At 39.1% G+C, this 19487-nt stretch overlaps 1 protein-coding gene and 1 long non-coding RNA gene across 8 annotated transcripts in view; one reads left to right on the top strand and one right to left on the bottom strand.

The window, feature by feature from the left end:
* LOC132818284 (uncharacterized) overlaps positions 1-4010 on the bottom strand; it is a 54702-nt gene extending 50692 nt beyond the window's left edge. The window contains exon 1 of the long non-coding RNA XR_009644985.1: positions 3754-4010. This is a non-coding gene — a long non-coding RNA (uncharacterized LOC132818284). The remainder of the gene's footprint in view (positions 1-3753) is intronic.
* Positions 4011-4118: 108 nt separating this feature from the next.
* arid4a (AT-rich interactive domain 4A) overlaps positions 4119-19487 on the top strand; it is a 157205-nt gene continuing 141836 nt past the window's right edge. Inside the window, exons 1-3 of one of the 7 annotated variants that reach the window (XM_060829116.1) lie at positions 4119-4188; positions 5217-5271; positions 8435-8515. In XM_060829116.1, coding sequence (XP_060685099.1) covers positions 5266-5271; positions 8435-8515 — 87 coding nt within the window. In that variant the 5' untranslated portion in view covers positions 4119-4188; positions 5217-5265. Of the gene's footprint in view, positions 4189-4259; positions 4372-4408; positions 4498-4719; positions 4742-5216; positions 5272-8434; positions 8516-19487 lie in introns of those variants that run through there. The other 6 variants (XM_060829117.1, XM_060829118.1, XM_060829119.1 and 3 more) reach the window with 6 other exon arrangements.

Raw genomic sequence — 19487 nt, 5'->3', positions numbered from 1 at the left:
AAGCAAAGGTGGAAGATCAGTCATGATCTTACTGTATATGGTGGAGCAAGATTCAAGGCATAATGGCTCCTCCAGCTTTTTTGGTTAGCTATTTATTTCTCCAGATTTACAAAAGAAAGTAAAGTATAATATAAATTAATGCAAAATTATACAATTAGCCAAAAATATCACATTTGAATGATGAAAACTCTTCCTCAAAAAAATTCAAGGTTTCTAACCCAACTCAACACTAATTTTATTCAAATAGGTCTACATATAAAAAGGAGATAATGTGAATACTCTGTTTTAGTGATGCTGATTGTGATATTAAACTTGCCCGGGAAATAGGGAAAACTCAACCCTTCTTTCAGCCCTGTCATGGAATCTAGTATGTCCACCTGAAATACAAAGGGACTTTGTTCATCACTTAGATCTTCCTCATGCATAATTATCTTGCAAGATTTACTGCACAAACATTCATGAACTATTTAAATACATTTATTTCACACGAAACTACCTGACTCCAATTTTGTTAAAAATTCTAATTCGTATAATTGCAATTTTCCTTCCAAAGTACCAAACATTAGGAATTTGGTGCAAGAAAATGCTTTGTATCATTTTAAATAATGCTAACTGGACAGATTATAATGAGATTATTTGTCACCTCAACAAGGCCGAAAAGGGAAACCTGAATCGCTAAATTAAAATGTGACTTCAAGATATCCCAAGGAAGAAGAACTTTTGAATTTGCTACCTGGAGAGAAGAGCTCCACAATCACATCAACACCATCCTGCACAAAGAACCCACAAAGTGACCCAACAATCAAATAAAATACCTCAGTGATCTTGGTTGAAGGAACAACTCCACTACTTCAAAATGGGGTAATGAGATCTTTAACATCCATGGACTTTTTTTTAAGAAACGAGAAAAATGTCAACCCTTTCCACAATCATGTCTGTTGATAATAAAAATCGCTTATATAAAAATTTAGCATATTGCTGTTTCTTGCATCCCAAAATGTATCTACTTTGCTCTTAACCCACTAGAGGGATTTAAATACAATCTCCCAACGAAGGGACCCAGAACTTTCTCAATCTGTCGATCTCCTACATAATAGATGTAAAATACATCTTATTATGCAAAAACCGATACAACTGAAACAGTGGACTGAAGTACTTACATCAATGTTATCCAGTTTTGATGTTGGTCAATTGCAAAAGCAAGAAGCAATAACAAAATATCGTTTGTACCATCAGATTCTGGTAACAGTTAGAACATAGAAAAATACAGCGCAGTACAGGCCCTTCGCCCCTCGATGTTGCGCCGACCGAAGCCTACCTAACCTACACTAGCCCAATAACCTCCATATGCTTATCCAATGCCTGCTTAAATGACCATAAAGAGGGAGAGTCCACCACTGCTACTGGCAAGTTGTCGACTGAAAAAACAGGTAAAGTAGAAAAAAGATGTTTAAAAACAGGCATTTGTACAGTGCGAATTTTCAATTCTTGATATAAATAAATCCAGATATAGATGTATTGAAAACATGCCCCCACCCCCCCCAACCTTCTTGCCAATTGTATGTGGTCAATTAGAGACAACTTCACCAATTATAACAGAGGCCATATGCCACAGTATAAAATGACATACTTGCTGCATGTTTGAAGATCCAGTGTTCTTCAATAGGCCAGGATATTGGCCTATTTCTCTATTCCCCAAAGAACGTAGTGTGTAACCACTAAAGTAATAAAAGAAATGCAGACACAAAGCTTCAAAATGAAAAAGAACATGCTCTTGCAGCTCATTGAATGTTCAACAAGTCAAGATTTGTTTGCTGGCCTACAAAGAGTTGCTAAATTAGCAGTAAAACAATAACTTCTTTACTGCTCTTCAACATATTACCAGCTTATCAGCAAAATGTTTGGGTCAAGAAGAATCTAACTAAACTCAAAACATTAACTCTCTCTCCACAGATGCATCCAGATCTGCTCAAATTCACCAGCATTGTATCTGGTTCAGATTTTCATCATCCATGGTATTTTGATGTTTAAGGGTCTGCTGAGGAATCAGTTGAGTTGGTGCAGGAGAGGAAAATCTATCAAACAAGGATTAAATCTCAAGGAAGAGGAGTTTGGAGGGGGCCTGGAACAAGAAGCACCTTGCACTTTACTGAATGATTATAGATACAGCATAGAAATAGGATGAATGAGAAGACATGATATACACAGGGGTAATTTAAGAAAGAAAGATGACTGCAGGTGAAAAGGTTTTTCACCAGGAGTTGAGGAAATCCATTCAGTCATACAATGAATGACAGCATGGAAACTGTCCAACTGGTCTGCGCTGACCATAGCCCCAAACTAAATCAATCCCTGCCTTTGGCCCATATCCCTTGAAACTTTTCATATTCATGTACTTATCCAAATGTCTTAAATGTTGCAATTGCACCTGCATTGACCACTTACTCCAGCAGTTCATTCCACACATGAAGCCCTAAAATAAAAAAAATTACCTATCTGGTCCTTTTTAAATCTGTCTTGTCAAAATATACCTCCTAGATTTGAAGTCACCCAGTTCAGGGCAAAAAAAAATCATTTGCCATTCAACTCATCTATACCCTTCATGATTTTGTAAACCTCAATAAGGTCACCCAACCTCCGACATTTCAGTGAAAACAGTCCTAGCCTATTTTTAGAACTTAAACCTTCCATTCTCAGTAACATTCTGGTCAATCATTTCTGAACAGACTCCAGTTTAATAATATCCTTTATGAAAACAGATCATAAGAAATAATGGGGCAACATGCAATAACAAAAAGACTTGTATCATTCTTCCTTTTCAGAGTTATCTTAGGGTGGAGGTAGCATTCGGCCAAGGAGGGAGTTATTTACCATGAAGTCAGATCAACTGGAAAAATGCTTTAACACTCAAATTTGTGTAGCTGTTGTAAAGTTCCCACGTGAAGACAATAATGAAAATTATTCAGAACACTCAGGATAAAACATTGAACAAATTCAGCAAAAGCAGGAAAGAATGTAAGAAAATAATTCAGTAAAAGGAAGAGACCTCATAACAAATGACTCAGATAAAATTACAAGTTTGACCACAAGCAGCGAATAATCTGAAGAAAAAAGGCAGCCCAACAGTCAGGGCTGAAGCGGAAATGAAAACACGCTTTGTAATGTTCAAAGAACTTAGTACTGCCAAAAACTGGTTTTGTATTAAGGTCAGAGAATTGGTGGGCATGAGAACAATTGAAAGATTCAGACGCCTTAGCGCTACATTTTAAATAAGAAGTGCAAGTCTTTACAAATAGACGTGAAAACTGACACCACATTTTCTGCTGCTTCAACTAGGATCAGGAAAGTTACGGATTCACTTACAGATGCAAAACAAAGATTTATTCCTCGGTACAATAATTCTAAGAGCAACCTTAAGTTGATTTACTTCTAGTTATTTTTCTCTAACGTGAGCTTCAACTACAAGTGGTGTTTTATATTGCACTGGAACGACAAGCTTCGTGTGGCCAGCACAGTACAGTTATAACAACTCTGGACTCTTGACAGGACAAAACCCCTCGTGCACGCCGTGTGCACACTATTTACAGCCGCAGCTGTTTCCGGGAACGTAACAGCCCCATGACGCACTAACAGCTAAAGACGCCATTGAATCGAACCAACTCCCCAATGACGAGAACAGAAATAGCCTTCATTTGACCTTTTATTCTTACTTTCACAAACATTTTTACACTCTATAACATTCCTAAAACTTACATTAGACAGTAATCTAAAAGCTCCGATGAAAAAACGATGGAAAACCCGCCGAACACCAGCTGAAACCAAAGAATTTCCTGGCCCACCTCAACCTCCTCGCGGTCGCTGCTTCTGCTGCCGCTTCAACAGGACCTCAAACAGCAAAAATCGCCACCAAGATGGCGCCGGAGCACATCTCCCCGTTGCGCCTGCGCACAGCTCAAACGCTATCCCGGGCTACAGAGCGTGCGCAGAAGGTGGGGGATGCGCTGCACCCTGGGCCTCAGCGGCCGCCTGGACCCGTTTCCATGTGACCGTACAGCCAATCGCTGAGTGGTGCGGCCGTCTTGCTCAACATTCAGCCAATCGGAGTTCGAGAAGGGCAGGTTCGCTCAACAGCTTGTTATTTCGGTTTTCGCTGGGACCCGGGGAAGTGGACGTTAGCGGTGGACGTGTGTGAGTATGCGGTTCTTCCAGCAGCCTAGCTAACCCTTTCACTTCTGTAGGCTCAGTGCAAAAAAAAAATCAGCTTGCCTTTAAATAGCGTCGTGGGCGGAGGTGGCTGGTTTTCGGTTATGAAGCTGAGGTGAATCCGCCGGAGCCCTTTCCCCCTCTTCTCTCGGTTTAAAGTGAACGTAGGTGGGCATTGAATGGCAGTCAGCTCCGACTTCTACACTACCCGCCTGTTCATGCATTTTGCTGCTCCCCTTGGACCGGTAGTTCAATTGAGAACCAAGGTTTTCAATCTGTTGGGACAGTGCGAAGGTGACTTGTATGTTTACGGTGGTTTCCTGCTTTTTTTATTCATGTGCAAGAGCCTCGATCGTCGCGATTTTTGTTAAAGCGCCTTAGATGCGAGGGGGGACGGGCTTAAAAGGCGGTCCGAGGTAGTCCTCTTTTTAACTTCGCCACTGTTTCCCATCGACCTGTTTTAAACTACTGGCCTCACTTGCTTCTCTACAGAGAGTGCGTTTCTAAATTCGTATCGAACTGCAAAGAAAAAGTGGTGGTAAACGAGGGATTTCTACTCGTAGGGAGGGTGTTGGAGGGGGAGGGTGCATTTGGCTGTCGATCTATGAGCGGAGAAGGCGACTGATTTGCCGGGACACCTCCATAATTGTACTACAGGATCTGAGCTTGTTGAACTGACATGGTGCAGAAAGCGAGAGAGCAATGGCGACGTGACACAGGATGGAGGAGCAAGCGGGAAGGGGCAGTTAAATTGTCCTAAACAAACCACATTGCATTTCAAATGTATCTTCATTGATCTCGCAATAATTTATTTATTATTTTGTTTAAAAATTTCATAGATGTGAACTTCGTAGCTTCTCCTGTACAGAGTAAGTAGAGTAGAACGAAGGGAAAACATGTTATTTACGTCTGAGTACATTGAGAGCTGGTTTCTTGGTGTGTTACATGGTCCTTGTAGATTGCAGTTTAATTTCAACGAGCCTGCTTTGATTACATCTTTTGCTTAACTGCAGTGATTACAACTTCGAGCTGGAAGCATTCACGTAAATAGGACACTCGAAAATGAAGGTAAGTTGTCCGTATTGACTCCATTACTTCTGAACAACGTTTCTGTCCCCTTCACTTCAGCTCTGATGAAGAGTCATCTAGACTCGAAATGTTAGCATGCTCTCTCTCCATGGATGCTGCCTGACCCACTATGATCTCCAGCATTTGATGTTTTCAGATTCTGTTTTGATAAGTTAGGTTATCCACTTTTGTCCACAGTTGTAATGCTTGACCATCTCAGACCGATTATTCTTTTTAATTTGTTAGTTGAGTAGGCCTCGTAGTAAAAATGCATCCAATTCTGCACTATTGTAATTAATATATAAAACCATATGATTTGCCTGACCAATAACTGATCTTTTGAAGTATGGGCTAATGGATGAAACTTATGAAAATATTTCAGAAGTAAAATAACGATCTACTCAAATTATATGTAGAGTGAAAGCAGTTAATCCAAGAAATAACACAACAGTGATTTTACGATGAAACCCCTGAAACTTTGTTTGAGATTGGTACATTTCCGCACAACTGCTTGTGCTGAACTTTACCTCTATTCCCCTCAAATCTGTCAATTACAAATATGTAAATGTTTGGCGAGTGTTGTTACAATTGGTGACTGCAAAAATTCATTCTAATTTTTTTCAATTATCATTTGCCTTTTGGACTGCATTTTTAAAAATTGTTTCCAGATGTAGTGACATTCACAAACTGATCTGTTTTGCTTTGTTTATTTCGGTGTAATATTGCAGGTATAATAGCACTCAGCAAACTTTGATCCCTTTCAGTTTATTACAAAAAGTCATAGAATTATACGTCACAGAGACAGACCCTTGGTCCAACTCGTCTATGCCAGCCACATATCCTGAACTGATCTAGTCCCATTGGCTGTCGTTTGGCCCATATCCCCCTCAAGCCTTCCTGTTCACACATCCATGAGATGCCTTTTAAATGTTGTAATTTACCTGCCTTCACCACCTCCTCTGGCAGCTTCCTCCATACATACATCGCTATCTGTGTTAAAACGTTGCCGCTCAGGTCCCTTATAAATCCTTCTTCTGGATTAGTGGTGCTGGAAAAGCACAGCAGTTCAGGCAGCATCCGAGGAGCAGTAAAATCGATGTTTCGGGCAAAAGCCCTTCACCTCGGATGCTGCCTGAACTGTGCTTTTTCAGCACCACTAATCCAGAATCTGGTTTCCAGCATCTGCAGTCATTGTTTTTACCTTATAAATCCTTCCCCTCACCTTAAAACTGTGCACTCTAGTTTTCACCTACCCTGGGAAAAAGATCTTAGCTTGTCAGTCCTCATGATTTTAAAGACCTTCATAAGGTCACCCTGAGCCTCTGTGCTCTGGATTTGGGGGGCGGAATCCCCAGCCTATTCAGCCTTTGCCTATGACTCAACCCCCCGTTCCGGAATATCCTTGTAAACCCTTTCTTATGTTTAACAACATTTTTTTTATAGCAGGAAGACAAGAATTGAAAGCGATAGTCTAGAAGTGGCTTCGCTAATGTCCCGTACAGCTGCAACATGACCTCCCAACTCCTGTACTCAATACGCTGACCAATGAAGGTGTGTGTCAGGCGCTGCCTTCACTCCCCTGTCTACCTGTGACTCCACTTTCAAGGGCCTATGCACCTGTATGCTTAGGTCTCTTTATTCAGCAACTCTCCCCAGGGCCCTTCCATTAAGTGTATAAGTCTGGCCCAGGTTTGCCTCATCGAAATGCAACATCTCACATTTGTTTAAATTAGACTTAGCATCTGCCAGTTCTCAGTCCATTGGCCCACCTGATCAAGATCTTGTATCATGAGATAACCTTCTTCATTGTTTACTACTTTACCAAATTTTGTCATCTTCAAACTTACTAACTGTTCCTCCTAAATTCATATGCAAATCATTTTATATAAATGACGAAAAGGAGTGGAACCAGAATGACCTTTGGAGCACACTGCTAGTCACAGGGCTCCAGTCTGAAAAACAAACCTTTATCTCCACCCTCTGTCTCTTGCCTTCAAGCCAATTTTGTGTCCAGTTGGCTAGCTCCTTCTGGATTTCATGTTGTCTAACCTTGCTAATCAGTGTACCATGATGAAGTCTGTATAAACAACATTGACCTTCATCAATCTTCTATTGTCATTTCTTCAAAATCTCAATCAAGTTAGTGAGACACAATTTCCCACAAAGCCATGTTAACTGTTCCTAATCAGTCCTTGCCTTTCCAAATGCATGCAAGTCCTGTCCTTCAGCATCCCTTCCAACAATTTACCCACCACTGACATAGGCTCACCAGTCTACAGTTCTCTAGGTTTTCTTTAACACCTTTCTAACATATTGGCACCATATTAGCCAGCCTTCCAGCGCCTCACCCTTGGATGTTAATTATTATAGATATCTCAGCAAATGGCCCTGCAATCGTTTCCCAAGCTTCCCACAAAGGTTTGGGATATGCCTGATCAGCTCCTGGGAATTTATCTTTGAGTTATAAGATCTCCAGAGTCTCCTCTTCTGCAAAATGCACACTTTTCAAGATATTACTATTGATTTCTCCAAGTTCCCTATCTTCCATGCCCTTCTCCATAGTAAATACTGACACTTGTAGGTCATAAAATAAATGCCAAATATGTTTGAACAAATGTCGATAAACTGGTACATTGATCTTTTTAAGTGTATAATAACTTTGCAGCTTAGGCACTTCTTCTGAAAAATATCTGGGTTTTTATATGGGCATGCTTGATTATTTTACATTGCTGAAAAACTTGAATTTAGATAGCTACAACCTCAGGATGTTTGTTGGCCGTTCATGAAAAGATTTGAAGTATAGTCATTGTTATCATGAAAGCAAACATGACAGTCACTTAGCTGAACAGCAAGTTTCCTGCATAGAGCATTGAGATAACTAAGCAGATAATGTTTTGCTGGTGTAGAAATTAGTCCAAGCATTTGGGGGTTGGTTCTGCTTTTCTTTTCAATTCTCCATGAGGATAGATAGAGCCTCAGTTTAACATTTTACCCAGAAGTGCAGCACACTATCAGTAGAACATTTAAAAGAGGAAAATATTTGTTGTATTGAACAACAAGTGAAAAGTTAAATGGTAAAATGTGATAAGTTAGACAAGTAATATTTCAAATGACAAGTCTAAGCTACAGTATTTAATGGGTAAGTATTTACTTTTAACTGTAGATATTTCAGCAACCACTGGAGCAAGTAGACGCTGTTGTAACTACCAAGACTTCAAGATGGCATTGCTACCAAATTTCACAGGTGATTTCTCTCTCACCTATCTCAAGTCCCTTTGAAAATTATGCTGGAATTTCTTGTGTCAGGTCATCTTATTTGAGTGTTATTCAATAATACAGTATATTCATTTTGAAACCCTGTGATATTTACTTTATTCCAGCTGGTGTGTAACTGTAGACTTTTTATGGTAAAAGGAATCACTATTATCAGGAGTAGATTATGAATTCACAAGAGTCAACTGTTCTTTGAAACTTAGATATTTTATTTTGCTTTGAGGAAGTGTCAAGTATTAATGACAGTTGTTCACTTCGCTCTTTGATAATCAGCATATCTTTTTACATAGATGCTAACTTTTGTCTTAATGTAAATAGTTTAATTACAAGTGCAGTTAATATTAAAATTTGTTTCTGGAAATGCTTGGATCAAAGTTGTTCCTGGGTTAAGGTTATATACTTGTTTTGGAGTCATTTACAACTGTGTCGTTTTAAAATACAACTTTGGTCAGTACTCACAGGAAGAATGCACAGAAATCAACATGCCGTACATATGCACAAAGGTGTTTGTATGAGCACCACCATCTCATTTCAGAGATTCAAACTTCGTAAGCAAGTTTTTCTCATTAACCATTTGATCTCCCTTGATAATGACTCAAATGACAACTCTTAGTGTTTAGTTTCAAAAAGGTGATGGCATGTTTGTTAGTGGAGATAATAATATAGTAAATGTATTAATGGAATAGTTATCTAGTGGCCTGGTATCAGACATGGTGACATGAAACTGCAGGATTATCTTTAAAAACATTCTGTGAACTTGCTCTTATTTTAATCATTATGGCCAATATGTAGACTCCAGAATTTCAGCAACAAAATGAAACAATTAAATTCCTTCTGGAATGGCCTATCATGCCACTCAATCGTGAAGAAGATGGTTCTTCACCCTGAGCGCAATTAAGGATGGCCAATACATATTGGCAAGGCCAACATTCTGAAAATTAGTAAATAAGGTGGATTTATGTTCTTGCACAAGGTTCTACAAATATAGTGAGGCATTTACAGTTTAATTGAACTCTTTTGGAATATATGATGTAACAGTGCATATTTCTGAAACAATCGGATGTTCGATTAGCCCTTGGAACAGTACAGAACAGTAACTGTTAGTGACTGAAAATTGTTTGAACACCAACAAATTTACCATGTTAAAATTATGAGGAAAGTTTGAAAGAAAACTTAAAATGAATAATAATACAAACTTTAAAACCACAAATGTAATATTGAAAATATCTTGGAATTGAGGATAGGTAGATTTTTTATTAAGTGCATGCAAATACTGTAGGAATCGCAAACATTAATAAATCTAATTATTAGTTGAAGTATCAATCTCTCTATAACAAAGTACAGTTTCATGAATTAGTCAGAAAATAAATGGCTATCGAATAACAGTAGAAGTAAACTTTTTTTATCTTAATAATTGTTGTTACCGTGCTTGCTCGAGCTAAAAGCATGCAGCCTTTAAGTTTTATTTGAGTTTTTATTTTCTTTAAAATTGAAATTTTGGGTGCAAATATGATTTTCACACTGCCTGTGGACAATAAATTTATGTTAAAATTATTCTGGTGTAAGCTTTGCTGCTGTTTAGTCAAACCAGATTGATTGTTTTTAATGACAGATAAAAGAGATTTATTTTCATTTCATAATTAGAAAAGTGACAGTGACAGTTACGTTCGATTAAAACCAACTCATTTTGACCAAAGACGATTGCATTATTGTGATCAACTTTGGATTCCTTTGAATTTCCTTTGGCTTTTTGAAACTGGCACTGAAAGGTGCTTTCTGAAGTCAGCTTTTGTTAATTTCTTCTTCTGGCTGGCTTTTATTTAGGTTTCTTTGTAAACTACACATCAAATAAGACAGCTAGTAATTTGTTTCCAAGCCTCCACAAGTGCAGATTTGAACTAATACAAGGGCATGTCAAAAGGCATGATGGGAGTTCACTCATCAACATTTTTATCTTTCCAAAAGGTTTTGTCTCTGGTCAGCAATTTTCCTGGAAATAGAAAATTTGCAGAGATAAGTGAGTGCTCTGTATTTCCATGTCACTGTCATTCATTGAGCTAGGAAACTAAGCAGCCTTTGTTTTTTTCAGAAGAAGTGAAACTACGTTATTACTGAAGGTGAAATCCTTTCTGGCATGGTTGCATGGACTAGTGTGGGGACATATGAATTAGGAGCAAAAGTCAACCATTCAACTCTTAATGCCTGCTCCACCGTTCAAAAAGTTATTAACATGTTTGCATTCTGAATTCCACATTACTATTTACTCTGATAACTTCTGATTTCCTTGCCTAGTAAAATTATGTCGACCATAACCGTAAACTATTTACTACTTCCACTTCCTTCTGAGACAGAGTGTTTCAAAGATGCATCATACATGTCTTTTCAACTTCCACTTTGTCCAGATAATTCAGGAAATTAACATTCAATCTAATCACCCCTTATTCTTCAGAATTCTGGCAAAAACATGCCCAGCCTGTCCAGTCTTTCCTGGTAAGGCAACACTCTCCTTTTCAGATATCAATCCAGTAAATCTCCTCTGAATGACCTTCAATTTCATTATATCCTTCTTTAAGTTAGGTGACCAAGATTGTTTCCAGTATTCAAGATGTGCTGTTACCAATGCCATGTATAATTGAAGCATGACACATTCCTTTTATGTTCAATTCCTCTTGTAATAAAGATAGTATCCCAATGGACCTCCTGATTATGTGCTGTAACAGTGTAGTAACGTTTTGTGACTTGTGCACCTTGGAAGTCTGCAGTCATTCTCCACTATAACTCTACTCTGCTTTTTTAATTCTTCCTGCCAAAGTGAACAACTTCACATGTTCCCACAGAATACGCCATTTGCTAGATTTTTGACCATTCACTTATCAATCTCACTATCTGCATCCTTGTTAAGTTGTGAAAATGACATAACCTTCCTACTTATCTTTGTGTCATCTAAATTTAGCCACTCCTCTTATGCCTTCGTCCTGCCAATCATACAAAAGACCCAAATATTGTTTTTCTGCCAATCTTCTATACGTGCCAGTATGGCACCTCAATAGCATGAGCTCCCACTTTGTATGAAATGACATGTTGTATGGAATCTTGTAAAATGCCACCTTATTGCTCTGAGATTTACATTGAACCTGTTTGACAAAATACTTTGCTCACGGAGTGAAGGAAAATGGTATATGAATTTACAACTTAACGAGCTATAACTTTATTTTACAATGCTCGATTATGTATAATGCCAAAATTATAATTGACTGAATAAAAATGATAATGCGGCAATTTTAACTGCAGAGTCAAATCAAAATTTTCTTCACTTCAAACAAATGTGCACAAAAGGATCTACTAAGTGTGCTGTTATACATGCAGTTTTAATGATGCTCAAACATGTGAAATGCAAATAATCTTGTTAACAAATATACATACGGTAAATCAGAACAGCCTACATTTTTGGAAAGTGACCACCAGGACAAGTTACTGTCACTAGGGTTTGTATCTTTGGATAAGCCATGCTCTCCATGGGGCAACAGATTTGCCATTCCGTTGAATTTTGTAGCGTTATCATTTTTTCTGAGGGCCAAATTAAGGAAAAATTATTTGTAATGAGCGGTTAAGATCATAAGCTTAACCCTGAAACCATGCAACTACATTTCATTATATGTGAATGTTGTCTGTTGTTGGCTTACCATATCTTGATATGCACATTTTAACTCCCGAAGACACTGGTTAAGATGATAGAACATGGAACATAGAACAGTACAGCATAGAACACGCCCTTCAGCCCACGATGTTGTGCCGACCACTGATCCTCATGTATGCACCCTCAAATTTCTGTGACCATATGCATGTCCAGGAGTCTCTTAAATGTCCCCAGTGACCCTGCCTCCACAACTGCTACTGGCAACGCATTCCATGTTCTCTCAACTCTGTGCAAAGAACCCGCCTCTGACATCCCCTCTATACGTTGCTCCAACCAGCTTAAAACTATGACCCCTCGTGTTGGTCATTTCTGCCCTAGGAAATAGTCTCTGGCTATCGACTCTATCGATGCCTCTCATTACCTTGTGTACCTCAATTAGGTCTCCTCTTCTCCTTTTCTCCAGTGAAAATACTCCTAGCTCAGTCAACCTCTCCTCATAAGGTAAGCCCTCTAGTCCAGGCAGCATCCTGGTAAACCTCTTCTGGACCCCCTCCAAAGCACCCACATCTTTCTTATAATAGGGCGACCAGAACTGGACGCAATATTCCAAGTGCAGTCTAACCAAAGTTTTACAGAGCTGCAGCAAGATATCACGACTCTTAAACTCAATCCCCCTGTTAATGAAAGCCAAAACACCTTATGCTTTCTTAACAACCCTGTCCACTGGGTGGCCATTTTAAGGGATCTATGGATCTGCACACCAAGATCCCTCTGTTCCTCCACACTGCTAAGAATCCTATCCTTAATCCTGTACTCAACTTTCAAATTCGACCTTCCAAAATGCATCACCTCGCATTTATCCAAGTTGAACTCCATCTGCCACCTCTCAGCCCATCTCTGCATTCTGTCAATGTCCCGCTGCAGCCTACAACAGCCCTCTATACTGTCAACGACACCTCCAACCTTTGTGTCGTCTGCAAACTTGTCGACTCATTCTCAAATCCCCTCATCCAAGTCATTAATAAAAATTACAAATAATAGAGGCCCAAGGACAGAGCCCTGTGGAACACCATTCACCACAGACTTCCAGGCAGAATATTTTCCTTCTACTACCACTCGCTGTTTTCTGTTGGCCAGCCAATTCTGTATCCAGACAGCTATGTTCCCCTGAATCCCATTTCTCCTGACCTTCTGAATGAGCCTACCATGGGGAACCTTATCAAATGCCTTGCCGAAGTCCATATACACCACATCCACAGCTCGACTCTCATCAACATTTCTAGTCACATCCTCAAAGAACTCGATAAGGTTATATATTATCGAATTGAAAGTTTAATATTTTTAATCAAACTTGAAAAGTTTGTTTTGAAAATCTTGCCAAAATATATCTAAACTTTTGGTCACTGTTTTGTATTTGGATCCTTAAAGTGGCGCAGTGGTCATGTCTCTACCCCTTGACTGAGAGATTCAAGTTTAAGTCTCGCCTCCTCTGTAAGTGTGTAAATACATCTCTGAACAAATTGATTAGAAAAATAGGTAAAGATTAGAAAAGTAGCTAAAATAGTTGAGGATTTTTCAGGTACAGCACACCTTTTCATTTCAGTGCAGATAATAAAATTGTACTGCGATTATTTTCAAGTTGTAACTTTCAGGTTACAGTCTGAAATAATTATTTAAATGTTTGTTCAGCTCACAAATTGACAGCTTAAGTTCAGTTTTGATGTCCTGCTGTTACAGTTAAAGTCACCAACTACAGGCAACTATGGTTCATTGCGTAAATAAAACGAAAGGGAAAAAACAGTTTGCTGGAGGTAACAGGTTGAACTATGTGTAATTGGGATATATTAATAAATGTCTGGCAAAGTTGAACCGTTAATTTGCCTTTCTGCCATTAAAGTATTTGATGACAGTTGCAAATTCAAATCCGATCTGAGCTTGAGTTTGGAGCTCCTGTTGTAAGCTGTAAATTTTATTTTATTGCCTCCCTCTTCACATTTTTTTCTTCCCCACCAAAAGTCTCCTTAAACCTCTTCCATGTGCATTTCCAACTATAACAACAAACCTAAATTATATTTAACACAATGAAATGTTCCAAAGCACTTCCAAGAGACATTAGGAAACCAAGTTTGATGCTGAGCCACGAAAAGAAATGGTAGGGCATATGAAATGAAACGTGATCAAGCAGCTAAGTTTGTTTTTTTAAAAGGAGGATCTTAAAGTCAGAGATATTTACAGAATAATTCTAAGCTTGGGCCCAGGCAACTCTATATGACCACCATTGGAGGGATTAAAGTCATGGATGCTGAAGAGTGGGTTTTATAGGAATGCAAATATCTTGGGAGAGGCTATATCGGGCTGAATGGGATTAGAAGGACAGGGCAATGGCAAGGCCAAGTCACTGAACAATTGAAACCAGGAATGAGAATTTGAAAATTGACATGCTTTTTTGTAGTCAGTGTGAGTCGACAATTACAAGGCTGATCACTAAAGTGGCATTTGATGTGAGTTGGGCTGAGGGCAGCAGAGTTACTTTAAGTATATAGAAGTTAGTTTGTGCAAGGCTGGCCAGGAGAGATTTTTAAAAGGCTGAGTGTCGTAGTGAGAAAGGACAGAGTGATGCAACATCAGAAGGACTGTGGCACTGTGAACATTTGACGTATTGTGCCCCATCTTAGTGATGGTGTGGGTATGTGGTTGAAAGTTCATCTGGGTCAAATAAAGCATAGATTGGGAACTTGTGTTTTATGCTTAGAAAGTTATGAGCGAGAATCTGTGGTGTGAAAGTTGGGTTTATGGTGTGGATCTGTCAGTTCTTTCCCAAAGTTTAGCTTCATAAGCGAGATTATCTACTTTGCTATCTATTTTTCGTATGTGTTCATTACCACCTTGGGTTTACCTGTGTGGAATCCCCCTTCCCCGTCCCCGTTCCCAGTCATCTGTACGGCCGACCGCCCTTTCTGTTGATCACATTTCCACTGAACTTTTGAATCTCGGCTTCTGTTCCTAATCTTCACTGCTGTTCTGACCTCTGCATCTTGCCTGCAATTCTGTTTGAATCTCTTCAATTGGAACTTCATCTCTGCCATAGCACTGGAGCAGTGCCAATCCAAATCACAAACGGCAAGCTGTCTGATGTGATGAATTATCATAATTTGGACTATTTTGACTCATTCAATTATGCCATCCTCCCCAACATTTTTCTCCTAGAGTGCAACTCAAATGAGACTGTCCTCATTTAGTTCTACTCTTGTTATTCTGATCACAGCTAGACAATCTCCAGCAATTGTTTCTCTTCCTCTGCCCTCACTATTGTCTATAGGTTTCCAAGTGTCCTTATCTGGCTGCTTCACTTAAGTACTGGTTTTGTGAAAGGTCTTCTGGAGACACTGCCAGCTTCCACATGGGAGCTGTGGTATCCAGTTGGAGCTCTCTACCATTTCTCTAACCCCCTCTACTGCACCTGTTATCGGATAGTATGTCTGAAGTAAGCCACCATTTCTTCAAGTTGAAAATTGTTAGTTCTGAATGTATCATCCATGGTTTCCTGCCTTAAACGTTCTACATTTAGCACCTATACCTCTTTACAAGACCACGGTGAGAACATAAATAAGAGCAGAAGTAGGCTGTCGGCTCTTTGAGCCTTCTCAAAACAGTTAATTGCAATCATGGCAGATCTGACTTCAGTTTCATTTCACTGGCACTTCACTGGATCTCTTAACAGACTGAAAGTGAATTATCAGCTTCAGCATTGAAAATGTCCAGTGACTGAAATTTCAAAAGTGCACAACCCTCTTGGTTGCAGAACTTGCTCATCTTGCTCTAAATCAACAATCCTGCATCCTGAGGCAGTCTCACCTACTCTGGGCCTTTTGCCTGTGGGAATCAGTCTCTCAACTTGTATCTAATTAAGTCCTCTAAGAATCTTGCACGTTTCAATGAAATCGCCCCTCATTGTTCTGAACTCCAGAAAGTATAAAGTTAATTCTACTTGATTGTGCTGAAATAGACATTTTGCACTCTCACTCCTTTGGTTATCATGCGCTGTCAGGCATAAAGGATGCCTTTTTTTCCCTCTTGGGGGTTTGTCCATCTGGAATTGAAGCTGGCCACACCTGCCGCCTTGGATGTCTGTCTGTCCTCCATGTTTTGAACTGACGTTTTGAAGCTTATTCAAACCTTCAAAAAACATGGTGGTTCCCCAGCTGAGGTATAGAATTCCCAAGTTCTGAAGAGTCACATTATTCTCAAAACATTAAAATTATTTCTCTATCCACAGGTGTCACCAAACCTGCTGAGGTTCTCTAGCACTCTGGTTTTTATATCAAAGAATGGCAGGTAGTGACTAATATCCCCAGGTCAATATCGTCTCCTGGAATACTTTTAGAAACAGCATGGACGGGGGGGGGGGGGAGGCGATGGTCTAGTGATATTATCATTGGACTGTTAATCCAGAGACCCAGGTAGTGTCCTGGTGACCCGGATTCGAATCCCTCCATGACAGATGATGGAATTTGAATTCAATTTTGAAAGAAGTCTGGAAATAAGGGTCTATTGGTAAGCATGAAGCCATTGGTGGGGGAAAAAAAATATCTGGCTCACTAATATCCTTTAGGGAGGGAACCTGGTCTGACCTACATGTGACTCCAGGCCCACAGCAATATGGGTGACTCTTAATTGCTCACTGGGCAATTAAGGATAGGAAATAAATGCTGGCTTAGCCAGAGATGCCTTCATCCCATGAATGAATAAAGAAAAGACCAACTGGATCTTGGCTCAGTTGATGGGGTGGACTTTGAGCTTTGGATATTGCAATGCATCAAGGACGGTGAAGCTCACCTGTATGCCTGTTCCAGAAGCAGTCTTCCCCGACCTCTACAACCTTCTGTGGAAGAGAATTCTACAAGGCTCTCAATCCTTTGAGTAAAGAAAACTTTCCTAACTTCAGCCCTAAATGGTTTACAGTGTGTCCTAAGACTGTCTCCTGGTTCTAAACTCCCTAATCAAAGAAACTAACTCTCTGCATCTAGTCTGCCCACTCTTTTTTGAATTTTCAGGAAAGAATAGAATTTGACAACAATAAAACATTGGTTGTGGGCCATTTTAATCTTCACATGGATTGGATGAATCAAATTGACTAAGTGGTGAGGAATTTGCAAGTATAGTGTGTATTTGAGACAATGTCTTTGAACAGTACGTTCTGGAATCAACCAGGGAACATCCTGGTAATATGTAATTGAACAGGATTAATTAACTATCTCCTAGTGAAAGGTCTCCCAGGTTAAAGTGATCTTAATGCAATAGAATTTCACATTCTGTTTTCAGCTGACTCACTTGGGTCAGAAACTAGTGCCTGAAATGAAGGGGACAGTATGGATATGAAGACCAGATGATCTAAAGTGAAATAGGTTGAAAGTTAAGACAATAGAGAAGCAGTGGTAGACATGAAAGGACATATTTTAAACTCTCAATCAAAACATATTTCATTGACAAAGACTCTATAAGCATGCACTGTCCATGTCAAATTAAGAAATTTAAGGATGATAACAAAATAAAATGAGATGTATACTTCTCCATAATTTACTATTAGTCCAGAAAGGTTTCAGAATTTTGGAAACAAGCAAAGGATGACTTTAAAAAATAAGAAATTGAAGAAAGATAGGAAGTACAAACAAGGGCAAAAATTTCTCTTGTATTTTAAAAAAAGTTAATCCTGCAGTTGTTGAGATGGGAATTAATAACAGGAGACAAGCAAATTGTAGAGACAAGGGAGAAGTATTTTTGGCTGTCTTCATAGTTCAACACACAAACTATGAATTGTTGAAAATCAAGAAGCAAATGGCAAGGAAGAATTTATTATGTCAAATTCTAGAGGAAAAAGCACATGAGCTATCGGCTGACGGTTCCCCAGTTCTCATAGCCTTCATGTTAGGGGCTTAAATGACATTTCTGCAGAGGTGATGGATGTACTGATTTGCAATCTTTCAAAATTTCTTAAGTTTGAGGAAGGTTTCAATGGATTGCAAATTTGTAACTGTATTTAAGAAAGGAGGGACTCGATAACCAGGAGACTATAGGCCAGTAAGTCTAATGTCAATCATTGTGAAAATGGTACAAACCATTATTAATGAAGTAGTTGTAGGATACTTAGAACATTGTAGCAGTAAGATTTTGTCAAAGGGAAATCATGCTTCATACTTAGTTCTTTGAAGATATAACAAGCAAGGTGGATAAAGGTGAACCAGGAAAGCAAGTTGTAAGGAGGTTACAAAGAGTCTACAAAGGGATATAGATAATTTAAGTAAGTGGGCAAAAGAATTGGCAGCTGTAGTCTAATATGATGAAATGTAGGGTTGTCCACATTGGCAGAATCTTGCAGTACAGCAGGACTTCTGTGTCCATGAATGTGAATTGAAGAAGCTTAGCATTCAAGTCATTTGGAAAACAAATGAAATGTTGGATTTTATTGCAAGGGCAATGGAGTGTAAAATGGAGAAATTTTACAGCGCATTGGTGGGACTGCACCCGCAATATTTTGTACAGTTTTGGACCCTTCAATTAACAAGAGATATGCTTCTGTTGGAAGTAGTTCAGAGAAGATTCACTCATCTTCTGATGCCTGGATGGAGGTATTATGAAGAATAATTGAGCAGATGAGGCCTAGAGTGTCATTGTAGCTTAGAGGAATTAGATGTGATGGAATTGAAACATCTGGAATTCTGATTGGGCTAAGAGGATGGATATTAAGAGGATTGTTGTTCTTGTGGCAAATTCAGAACTTGGGGACACTGTTTAAAAATGGGTGATTCCCTCATTTTAAAAGGATGTGAGGGAGAAAGCTTTCTATTGAGGATCAACAGTCTTTGGAATTCTGTTTCACAAAGAGGAAGAAGGCTAGTTCATAGAATATAATCAAGGCTGAGTTCGATCCTGCTGTACTGCAGGATTCTGCCAAAGTTAGGTCTTTGACAAAGGAATCCAAGGTTTGGTGGTCTGTCATGAAGGTGGAGTTAATGCCATAATTAGGTAAGCCACAACATTACTGTGTGGTGGAATAGGTTTGGTGGACTGAATGGCCATTCTCCTCCTCTTGTTCTTTTATGATCCTTATTTGCCAGTTGCAGGTTGGTTATATGTGCCATCATTTATTCCTTTGAAATTTTCTTCATATGGAATCATAATAGTCCAGAAAGAGGTCTTTTGGTCGATTGAGCCTGGACCAACTGTCTGTAGAGCAGATACATTTTCATTCTACTCTTTCCTTGTGGCTTGATAGCTTTATTTCCCTTAAGCACTCATTCAATTTCCT

The sequence above is a fragment of the Hemiscyllium ocellatum genome, chromosome 8, assembly GCF_020745735.1.
Source record: "Hemiscyllium ocellatum isolate sHemOce1 chromosome 8, sHemOce1.pat.X.cur, whole genome shotgun sequence".
In the NCBI taxonomy this organism is placed as follows: Eukaryota; Metazoa; Chordata; class Chondrichthyes; order Orectolobiformes; family Hemiscylliidae; genus Hemiscyllium; species Hemiscyllium ocellatum.
This window is presented reverse-complemented; position numbering and strand designations above follow the sequence as displayed.